The sequence below is a fragment of the Pezoporus wallicus genome, unplaced genomic scaffold, assembly GCF_028554395.1.
Source record: "Pezoporus wallicus isolate ANWC-B61680 ecotype Strahan unplaced genomic scaffold, APGP_CSIRO_Pwel_v1 contig_2908, whole genome shotgun sequence".
Taxonomy (NCBI): Eukaryota; Metazoa; Chordata; class Aves; order Psittaciformes; family Psittacidae; genus Pezoporus; species Pezoporus wallicus.
The window spans coordinates 3201634-3213801 of NW_026642179.1; the positions used below are offsets into that span (position 1 = coordinate 3201634).

The 12168-nt window shown below is 45.2% G+C and overlaps 1 protein-coding gene across 1 annotated transcript; it reads right to left on the bottom strand.

Moving 5' to 3' along the window:
* Positions 1–317: 317 nt before the first annotated feature.
* Positions 318–11106, bottom strand: BPGM (bisphosphoglycerate mutase). The gene is made up of 3 exons (XM_057427967.1): positions 10399–11106; positions 7270–7925; positions 318–507 (listed from the first exon to the last, which is right to left on the bottom strand). Exons 2-3 carry the CDS (start codon positions 7868–7870, stop codon positions 329–331), a joined length of 780 nt encoding a protein of 259 aa, XP_057283950.1. The 5' UTR covers positions 7871–7925; positions 10399–11106; the 3' UTR covers positions 318–328.
* Between the last annotated feature and the right edge of the window lie 1062 nt (positions 11107–12168).

Consider the following 12168-nt stretch of genomic DNA (forward strand, 5'->3'; position numbering starts at 1 on the left):
AAACTGGTGCTTTTCCCCCTAGATTAGGACTGATGACCAGTAGACACCAGCAATAACTCTTCATTTCTGTACCGGGCCACCCTCAATCCTAGATGTGGGGCAGACTGCTCTGCAAGTTTGCATTACCTGAATGATCTCTTGATTTCTTTTTTCCGTGTCCATAACCTCATGCTCAGATCTAAATTGCAGCTTTTGAGAGGCAGAGGGTAAATCTACCAACCTGAGACTCAACAACTCTCCCAATTATTTGTGCTTAAAATTGAGACTTCTACACAGTGCAACCTAGCAGTCATACACAAATGTTGGAAACAGCTGTGTCTGTGGGATTTTACTTCTCAACAGCTTTTACTTTCCCTTGATCTTCCACTTTTTTGATGGCAGCTTGGATAGCTTCTTGATCACCCAGAAACTGGTGAGGGCCCAGAGGGCGCAGATTCTCATCAAGTTCAAGAAGTATGGGCACACCAGTGGGGAGAGTAACATTGATGATGTCCTCATCAGAGATGCCTGTCAAACAAAAACAAACAAAAAACACAGTTAACAAAGTGAGCAGCTTCCTAATCGGTCTACCTAGCTCAGCCTTATATCTGAGATTATCCAGTCTTAAAACAAAGATACATTCCAGCCTCCATCGACACCAACACTCAATGGTCAGTTTCTTATCTAGACTGTGAAGCCCTTGGTCAGGGTAAGTGCTACTCAGCAACAACTAAAACACCAGTGTGTCATTAGCTAAGTAGCCAGTACCAAACAGCCTCTCTAAAAAGGCAGGATACCATGGTTAATTCTTCCTCTTAAATTTTCTATGCAAAGCTTCTCACACAAGCTGTCTTCAAAATCAGTATTTAATTCTTCTAGTGTAAAGATCCCTGTTTGCCTACATGTGGTTTCTCATTAGCAAGTTTACAGCATCTTGCATACAGTACTATTCTCAGAATTAATAGGCTATTCATTTCCTCTTTCAAATGAGGGAGAGGGAAACAAAGAAAGGGTAAAAAATACACAACCTGGAGCCTTTTCCACTTCACTGAAATAATGCGTACCTGGGGAGAAAAATTATTCTACCCAGCTCTGTTTAATTGAAATAGTCTGGGGCTTTAATATCAATGCATGGCTGGTCAAACATCTCTAAAGCATCCAAGTGAATATTGAGACCAGCTTCCTAGTAAAGCTCCTGCACAAGGTCTACACAGTTGCATTAAGAAGCAGTGGCTGCAAAGACAGTATTCTGCAAAAACTTTAGGCAAAAGAAAGCTAATGTCATCAGAAAAGGCAATATTTCACACACACACACACACACACACCCCCCCCAACACCACCACCACTTTTTAAAAGCACTGAGGTCACGGCAGCAGCCTGCTGTTGTAAAGCAGGACAGCTTCAAGTAATTCATGCTTAGAAAATGCACACACTCAAGCTTCTAAAATGATGACACCATATAAATGAGACCAAGGTGCATGAAGAAAACATCCTCTTGAGCAGCTGACAAAACAGATGGCTTTCAGAACACATGGGTGCAAATTTGCCAGCAGTTTACACATTAAGTAGAAAAGCAGAGCAAACATACAGGAAAACCCACAGACACAGAGTCAAGCCACTCAGCAACAGTTGGATGACAACAGGTCAGAAAAAAACGGAACTGATCATGAGGCAAGAATCAATTTATGCCCCTGCACAGAGACTACTTAAACATGCAACTTCTGCAGTGACCTATTCCTGTTTTGATTAGCTTAAGCCCTTGCTTCGGGCTGTAGATGAGCCCCAAGATTCAGAAAGGCACAGAGCAAGAGAAACAGACAAACCCTTCCCAGAAGCTTACACCTTCTTGTATACTGAGGTACCAGCCCATTAAAAGTCACTGTCCCAGTTCAAGCAACCCCTGTAATACAGGCGTAAATAATTTTCCTGTTGCAGTCAGCAGAATCAGACCTACAGAAAAGAACTCAAGCAGCTTCTAAAAACTTGCATCCACACAGATATTAATGGGAAAATCCTGAGTCCCCTTACCAGGCACAAGCACTCTTCTCAAGGACTTTGGTTTTTTGGTTTGCAAAACAAGCAGCCAAGCTGCCTGAGCTTATTTCAAGGATTCTTAATCATACTAGATTTTAGCAACATACACACATCACCATGTAGCCACAGAGAATCTGGCCCCAGGAAGTGCTCTGCCCACCTCAAATTCAGTCTCTCAGACTAAACCATTCAGATGTACACACCAGATGAAGTCATGCAGGAGAATTCAGGCAAACCACATACTGTGGTCAGAAGCCAGAATATTTAAAGGTTTTCTCTAAAGACAGATTAAACAAAACTAGCTGTAGCTACACAGATTCAGAAATGCAGTTTACTGTTTCTACAGAACACAAAGTGACCACACTGATGTCAACTAGTATTAATTTACAAAGCAGAACAGTGCAGTCTAGGATAAACAAGCTGCAGTGAGCACGTTGCCTTTCTCCTCAGGATTCTTCCTCATACAGGAACATTGTCTCATAGCCAGCAGGCTAGAAATGCAAGACAGATGAAAATTCTAAAGACATTCTGAAGTATCCTGTTGCTTTATTTCAGCACTGTTGCTGTATTTGTATAGCACTTCTGGTCTTCAGGAAGCAAGGAGCTTATCAGGCTTGTCACACAAGCTCTTCAAGTTGCAGGCAAAACACATAGAACCTTGCAGGCTAGGAGGACAGTAAAGAGATCCCATCTTACACTTCAGCCATCACGAACATGAGCTAACTACTATCTAGTTACTTCATGTACTGTAACTGTAGCCAAGTGACCTTTTCTTGCACTTCATCTGAGCTGGTCTGGGTCATAACCCCACCCTATTTTCAAAGGGAAGAAGGGTGAAATCAGGGCAAGGACTCAACTGCTGACTACAAGGTACAATGGGAAATAAGACAATTGAAACAGGAACACTGAGCCTGGGTCACAGCATTGATGAAGGATACTGTGTTACTGGAAACAGTTTAAAACCTGCTTACAACCATGAGATCCCACAGACACCACTGAAGGACTCAGGATGCCTTCTTCAGAACTGATAAAATGCTGTTCAGGCAAGCTCCATTCCTGAAGTGGACATCTCCCACATTCTCTCATAAGCACTTACTAAACATCATTCCTGAACAGTAGCAAGCAGTTTGGTACATGAACACTAAGAATTTGGTACAGCACTTATTAAAAGATATTTTAACATCACATTCAGAATTCTTTCCAAGCTCACTTATGCTCCATCTAACTGAACTGGGTTATCAGACACACAGACCAGTAATATTTCTGTGCAAGCTTAAGATTTCACCTTTACCTGGTAACCCGTGAAGTGCTTTGAAATACTTGCAGCCTGTAAAGTCCTACAGAGCCAAAACCCATCAGGCTTGATTTTGATCACTACAGCCTGCTTCTATAAGGGCTGGCTCAGCTGCTTCTGCCCTCTCACCTGTTCTTACAAAGTTCCTTCCTTCCATTCTTATGGCCAAAACAACACAAAAAAAACCAACAGCTGTTGAGAAGAGTTACACACCTTCTCCCCTGCATGTCAACTACACTTGAGGCCAGATGATTCACCCAGCAAAACAAGATCTATGTATAAATTCAGCCACAATGGGCTTGTTCTAGAACTGGTACTTTGTAATTGAGATCCCAATCAGGTCATTGCATGCTTCCCACAACGTTAATGAAAATACCAAAGCTTTAGCCTAATAAATTAAATATTCAGGGCTAGATTCTGCCCTCTTGGCAGAGGACCTAGTAGGTTACAAGAGGGCGGGCACCTGGCATCCAACCAAGGTCAATTCACCACAGTGAGGCACCAAAAAGCACTGTAAAGGGGATTATCCCTGGCTGGACACAAGGGGACCACCAAGCTGCTCCATCACTCCTCTCCTCAGCAGGGCAGGTATGGAGAAAGTAAGATGTAAACAACTCATGGGTCAAGATAAGGGCACTTTATAATAAAGCACAAGCAAAGGCTGGACACAGAAGCAAAGGAAAACAAAAGATTTACTCTCTACTTCCCATCAGCAGGCAATGTCCAGCCACTTCCAAAAAGCAGGGCTTCAGTATGCGTAGTGGTTGTTGCTCCAGACGACAAATGCCATATGGGACACTGCTAAGAGACTCAATCTGAAGTATCAGTTTGATACTTCAGGTAAAAGAGAAAATGATCCCTTCTTCAAAGGACTGAGAAAAATCACCTGTAAATAGATCCTGTGCATCTAGGAGGTGACCAAGATCAGTTACAGGTCATGGTCCACACCAATAGGTGTCACAGTTGCTAAGATATGACGAGATACTTCCCCCGCAAACACAAAACTGCTGCCCGAAGAAAAAGTTACTTTTAGAGAGCCTTTCCAAGCCTAACAATATATAATGAAAAGTGTCCTCTCACTCTGCCAATTTTCAGTTGTGCCAATGATTCCTGGCATCACCACATACATCAGCTAAAGATGATGCAAAGAGTAAGTGTTCTGAAAGGACTGGGTCAGCTCAGTTAAAGACTTACTTTGATGTCAACACTGTTTCTTCACCAGGACTGTAGGAAGCAGCCCTGCTTGGCCTTGGTGGCATTTATCAAATGCATAGGGGTTACCTAGAAGGAACACAGACCAGCATCCCCACTAGCACCATCTAGGAGAAACATCACTTAGCCCCACCAGGAGAGAAGAACAAGCTCTCAGAGAAGCTGCTGTTTCTGATCTTCAAGTACACACAAGAATATGGTCTAGTTTGCATTAAGTACTGTTTTCAGAAAGACTATGGAGGTTTCATTTAAGTCCTCACATGCAAACATGACAAATAGTACAGACATTTCATATATCATATTTCAGTATATTTCATATAATGAGGTCCACTCTGGGCACCTAGAAAATAAGAACAAAATCCAAGCCCACAATCAAAGCCATATTAGCCCAATATTGTTAGTTTGATGATTTTTGTGTGCAAGTTAGAAAGCAGATCTACATTTCAAGCTCTTTACCAGTTACTTAACAATGAGAACATTCAGGTTCAGAGAACTGCAGGCCTGTTTAAAAAAAAGAATCCCGCAAAAAGGTAACTTCAAGAACACTCCAAAGTCTTTCAGAAAAGACATTAAATTTCACACTGAAACAACTAGAATTGTCTCATCAGATCACACTGATTGAAAACATTTATATTTACTGCCATTTAAAGTTTCTGAGCTACATCTTCCGAGACTGAGTTATCCCCATGACTAAGATGACATTCAAGCAATCATGTACGACTGCTGCTTGAGGCATTTGAAGCCCCATTTTCTGAAAGCCAGAAAACATGGCTCCAGCTAAGACAGAGGTGCCTAAAAACTTCCACTCAACTGCAAGACATACCAAGCTTTACAAAGTCCAGGAAAAGAAAGCCCACCTCACAGTGGGTGCTATAAATACAGCAGCTGACAAACTAAGCACTGTTGAACTGGGTCCAACTAAAGCAGGGCCCCAGAGCAGCTCACAACCTTTCAGAAGGGACAGTCATCAACACAAACAAGAAACCTCTTAGATACAACTAGATACAGGCTGGAGCTCTTAAAAGAAAAAGAGCAGGTTGCAATAACAGGGGTCTTAAAGCTCTGTTTCTGTGAACCTTCAGGCCAGCTCTGCAGCAATCAAAATCTTCACTGCAGGAACAGCAGAAAAGCCAGTATGTATGGGGCAATTACTCCTGGGGCAATTACAGCTGGGGTAGCTGATGGACAATCCTCAGCCAAAAGAATTAGATCCTCTGCCATGGATTCCTCACATTTCCCTATGTAAGCACATGCTGGAAGGGACAAGGTATGGCGCAGGATAGACAAGAGACACACAGCTCTATTCTACTTTGGTTGAGTGTGGGCACATACCTGACTGTTTCAAAGAAAAGCTTTGCAGCTCCTCTAACTTACACTGCTCCCTGATCTCAATGCAGCAAGGAATCCAGCCATGCTAACTTTAAATTAACCTTTACCAGTCACTGACGCTGTTGGCTCTGGCCGTGGTGCGTGCCTGTACAGAAGGTGACCCACAGTTTCTGCATTCCACCCCCAAAGGACTTGGCCAGTAAGGCTTCACAGAAGTGGTTCAGTTCTCGGGGGAGAGGGAGTGTGGGGGGGGTGTGGAGAATTACCATGGTTGCAGATCCCCCTGCCCTTTTATCCTTTATAACACTTAATCATTTCACATAGTGTAGACAAACACCCTGACCACATCAGTGGAACTGCCTGAACCAGCCTTCCTCCTTCATCAAAGCAGTACCCCAGAATTCACAGACTCTATTCCAGAAGCCACTATTGCATGGTTTTTCCATAGGTTTCTGACCTCTGCTAAAGCATCAACTACCCTGTTACAGTGTGCCTGGTTGCAAAATGTGTTCAGCACTCAGAGCTGTAGAAGCACACACCAGAGGGTTTTATATTAAAAACTTGAGTGAACACAATACAGTCCATGCATATTTGCAACTACAACTCTAACAGGCTGCATTCATACATATATAATCACCAAATAGTACTCTACCCACAGACAAAGAAATTAATATGGTCCATCTACCAGTTTAGGATGACCTAAACTAGAAGACATGCCAGAGAAGAGGTGGGGGAAGAATCCAGCAATGACTTAAAGGTAAACCACATCCTTTTCAAGTCCCAATTAAGCAACCTCATGGTAAGCTACCAAATTAGCTGTTTATTGGTATACATTACCTATATTGGGAAACAACAGTATTTGCATAAGCTTTAGCAAGTACCTACTCTCTGCAGCACTCCCTGTCACAGAAGCTTTTTAAAGTAAAGAGTTATCAGGAATGAAGCTTCAAAAGTGACCCACCACAGTAACAGTCAAGAATGTCTTCAACAACATAACACAAGCATTTTCCTGACGCTTTACAGCAATGGTTGTTTAATGAACAGATTACAACTTCAGCCCTTCCGACAAAGCAGCTGAATAAATCCAAAAATAGTTAGAGCCTAAGGAGTTTTGTCTATCTAGACCAACAACAAAGTAGGTTTTAACACAGTAAGTTAAAATAAGCAGGGAGAAACATCTAGCTTGATGCTAGGTGAAAGCTTCTAGCTCTATTCTTAACTACATTAACCTAACCAATTCTCTCCCTCTTCCACATACCCCAGTTTGATTCCTGCTCCAATAAGCCATCTTTTTTATTTTCCCCTTGGAGACCACAGACATAGTGTTACACCATCCAGAGTAGTAATACACACTACAGAACAATATGTAAAGCTCTAAGCAGCTAAGGAGAAGAGGGAAAGGCTGAAACGAAGACCCTTACCTTGCACGTGCTTCAGCAATGCCCTGCTGCTGTTACCATGAGCAGAGATGAGGATCATCTTGCCACTTTTCAGTTCTGGCACTATCTTTTCATTCCAATAGGGAAGAAGTCTATCAAGCACATCTTTTAGGCTTTCAGCCCTCGGGAGATTATCCTGAGAGACATCACTGCACTTATACCGGCGATCGTTGTATATCTCTTCATAGAAAGGATGAGATTCGGTTATGGGAGGTGGAGTAACATCATAGCTTCTCCTCCATATTTTCACTTGCTCCTCCCCATGATTCAGAGCCATTTCTGCTCTATTGAGACCGATCAGAGCACCATAGTGACGTTCATTCAGGCGCCAAGAACTCTGCATGGGGACCCACTCTTGGCCCATTTCTTCTAGGATAAGCCATGCAGTCTGGATGGAGCGGCTGAGTACAGAGGTGAAGACGAGGTCGAATTCAAAGCCCAGTGCTTTAAGGTGTTTGCCACAGTTCTGAGCTTCCTTTATCCCATCACTGCTCAGCCTCTGGTCCACCCAGCTGCAGAAGCGATTCTCCTTGTTCCAGGCTCCTTCCCCATGTCTTAAGAGAACAAGCCTGTACTTAGCCATCTTGGTTGCAGCTTAGCACTGATGACAACTGGTCTGGCATCTAATAATGACCCATCTGGACAGAGACATGAGACAGATTCATCAAACATCCCACAGATCATGTACTGCAAGTAGCAATGTGGCAGCAAAGAATAGTCAACTATCAATCAAAACAACTAAAGAAACAAGCATCTGTTGAGTATGCTTTTACCTTTGAGGTCTCCTGGCTTTGAATTCCTTCCCAGCTTCATGTGGGAGGAAAATAACCACCCTCTACCCAGCCTGTTGCAACTACTCCACTTAACCAATTGATTAGTTGCAGATTTGTACAACCTGTTCCTGCCTACAGATTTCCTTCCCATGCTTAAACAGAGCTCCAGTGAATATCAGAGGTTACCTACCAGAGAAGCAGATCTCACTCTCACTGGTGAGCTTAGAAGTGAGACATGGAGTCCAAGCTCCCCAGGCTCACACTGGCTCCTAGAGAATGTGTATTTGCTGTCCTCATTAAATAGCAGCTACATATTCATAAGGTCAAACAGCACCTTTCCCTGTTCCTGTTGACTAAACACCACCCATCTGTGGATTGACTTCAATGGAAGATGGATTTTGACCACTCTCACACAAGCTTTTGCAACATGCTGAAATGTGTGATGCCTGAAAGGTCCATCTGACATAGCACTGGAACTAAAACCTCCATCTGATCATTCTGATTGATCACAGACTAAACAGCAATGGACACGGGGAGAATACAGAAATACAACTCTGCACTGGGAAGAGTGCTGTATACTAAATGATTATGAACATTAAGTATTTTCAAAACTGTGGACAGGGGGAGTCCAAGGTCTAATTTCTGCATACCCAACTATAGACTAGATTACATAAGAAACATGCTTATGGGAGCTCCCATGATCTCAAATCAGTCAGAGCTGCTTAAATCACACTCCAAGTGTCTCAAACTCAAGTGCATCGTGACCATGAATTAGGCGAGTAGAATGGCTTCAGCCCATGCATGCTGGGTTTTAGGAACTCAACACAGTATCAGCCTTAATCTTTACCAGACTTTCAAAAAGTATATAAAACAGCCGAATTCCTTAACAGCCTCAGTAATTTGATCTTGACTGTAAAGGCAGCTTAGCTCTCCTTTACTCCCACAGAAAACACTCATCACACAAGGGCACGATGCAACACCTCCCCAGCTCTAACTTCTGTCTACTCCTACAGCTCAGGATTACAAAGCCTTTGAGGACTGAGATTTTCACAGAAATATCCGGAGGTATTGTCTGACACACAACAAACAGTTGGCAAATACAAAAGAAAGTCTTCTGTGATTTCATGCCAATGAGGCCTGAACTATGTATATTACAAGGAGCATCTCAGACAAAATACCTTGCATGTTCCACTCACAATAATCAGTTGCACAGTAAGCAAAGAAATAACTATTATTAGGATTCAGGTGTCATATCACATCTGATACAATTCTAAACTACATCCTTTAAGATCCCAGATTTATAACAAAAAGTAGTATCAGATGGCATTGCCATCTAAAGCCAAAGTGATCTTTCCCCAACATCCCATAGATAGGAATAAAAGCTGCAGTGTGTTCACAGCATGAACTACTACACCAAACACAACCCCATAAACAGCTCCATCTCTGCAAACACCTCACTGTTCAGACTGATTGTACTATCCACAGGAACAATAGATAAAAGTGGATTGCATAATTTACAAATCCAAATTAAGGCTGAATACAAAAAGTAAGACCAAAGAGTAGATGAGGGGGAAAAAAAAAAATACCAAAATACACAAAACATACAAAGACCAAATATCATCTGGAGACCATAAACTCCAGTTTCCAGTTCAGTTATATAAATGATTAGGCAGTACCACCATTCCCCTTATACTGGGCACTGGTGAGGCCACACCTCAAACACTGTGCTCAGTTCGGGGCCTCTCACTACAAGAAAGACATTGAGGTGCTGGAGCAGGTCCAGAGAAGTGCAACAAAGCTGATGAAGAGTCTGAAGCACAAGTTGATGAGGAGCAGCTGAGGGAACTGGGGTGTTCAGTCTGGAGAAGAGAAGGCTCAGGGGCAAACCTTATCGCTCTCTACAGCTACCTGAAAGGAGGACGGAGCCAGGAGGTGGCTGATCTCTTCTCACAAGTAACAAGCAATAGGACAAGAAGTAACAGCCTCAAGCTGCACAGAAGGAGGTTTAGACTAGATATCAGGAAAAATTTCTTCAACTAGGGGGTGATGAGGTATTGGAACAGGCTGCCCAGGGAACTGGTGGAACCACTGTTCCTGGAGGTGTCCAGAAATTGTAGATGAGGCCCTCAATGACACGGTTTACTGGTGGTCTTGGCAGTCCAGGGGTAACAGCTGGACTTGATGAGCTTAAAGGTCTTTTCCAACCTAGCTGAATCTATGATTCTCAAACAAGTTTAGAAAGGACTGGCAGTCACAGGGCTGTTTAAATATCAGCCCACTTATGGAAGTATTTAAGCTAGAAAGCCTTAGAAAAACACATGGAAATAATCCTACTCACCTTTCTTATGGCAAAGGAACAACCTACACAAATCCCAGTACAGACTCAAGAGCTCCTTTATACAGAGGCTAACACACACTCTTGGCTATGTTACCTGCAGGAAAAGAATAAACACCAAGTGCTCAGACAGACACACAAAAGACCACAAGTACAAATGGTTATGCCAACCATCATTTGGCTCTCAGAGCTGTAAGAAAATAGAGCACATATCCCTTGTATGAGATGGGAAAGCTACCAACTTCCTTCTCCCAAAAAATGTGAATGCACAGCTCTTGCATTCCTAACAAGGGAAACTGCTTGTCTCCCAGATGCCCCAGGATATCATTTACTCCCCAAGAGTTGTTTAGACTGCAATTACCATAGCTCTAGCACACAGAAATATACCAAAGCCTCTGGGACACCATGGAGGATACAGACAGCAGACCTGGACTCACCATAAAACGGAAGTGCAGAGTCCTGGCTCAGCACAGAACAAGGTGCTCAGGATAACATCTTACACCTGCAAAGCTTGCAGCAAAGCGCAGCTTCAAGGTCTAAGTGCGAGGCAATCATTCCCAAGACTCCTTTCTCCAACCAGCTCACCTGTCCCTGTGCGATGCACCTGCGTCCAGCCTTCCCTAGAACGGGAAAGGCTGACCAGAAGCAGGGCAGCAACTCCCATGCACCCACAAGGCTGCCCAGGAGCGGGACAGCCCCTCAGGCACACAGACACGAAGTGCCTCGCAGCTACTGTCCCCTCTTAACGCGCTATCCGCCCCGAGCCCTAGCACTGTCACCCCCCTCCCCGCAAGGGACCCGCACACACAACCGGCCTGCACCCCCCGCCTCAGGGAGTCTCTCCGGGCCCCTAAAACTCCTCTCGGTAGGGACCGCCGGCACAACCCCAAGAACACCCCACCGCCCTCTTCCCCCTCAGGAAGCCCCCCGCCACCGCTACCGTTCACTGCCCTCCCGCCACGCTGCCGTCTCGGCACCAGAGCGCTCACAAACTAACCCCGCGCTGCCTTACGCGGACGGCCGCAAGCACCCCCGCGTTCACAAGCACCACCGCCGCGCCAGACGAGGGGCGGACCCTGCAGCTTATGAGACCTCGGAGTCGCCCAGCCCACGAAGCTAGCGGGCTTTCATTGGCTGGTCCACAAGATGAGCACCTCCCTCAGCCAATGAGACCGAGCCTACGGGCTGTGACCCGAAGAGTGGCGTGGTACCTAGGGCACGTGGTGTCCGGTATGGGCGAGCCGGGAGCCGAGCCGAGCCGAGCTCAGTCCAGTCCAGTCCAGCCCAGCCCTCCCGCAGCTCCCCGCGGGACTCCGTGTCCAGCGGATACTGTGGGGATGCTGGTGTCGTGTCCCGCCGCCAAGCCCGTCCTGCAAGAGCAGGTCGTTCTTCTGCGAAGGGTCGCAGATGGGCAGAGATGCTGGTTCCCCCCCGTGGTTCTGGACATGGCAAGGCAGGCGGCGTTGGCGTGGGCCACCACAAGAGAGAAGTGGGGTCACGCTAGCCTGTGCAGAACACGGCCAGAGGCAGCGAAGCCGCTGACTTCTCCTGAAACCACCCCGGTCCAGCTACTGCTGCCTCAGCAGTAGATGGGCTTCGCTTCTCCAGAGCCGCGGCTGCCTTGGTCTCCGTCCACCCCGGAGCATCTCCGCCTTACCCACGGCCCGGCCAGGCATGGAGGCGGCAGTCGGGGGCAGGACGCGATCCCTAGCGCAGCCAGTGGATCCCTGCTGCTCCCCAGCCCAGAGCCTCCTCCGTAGTAAGGAAGAAGCG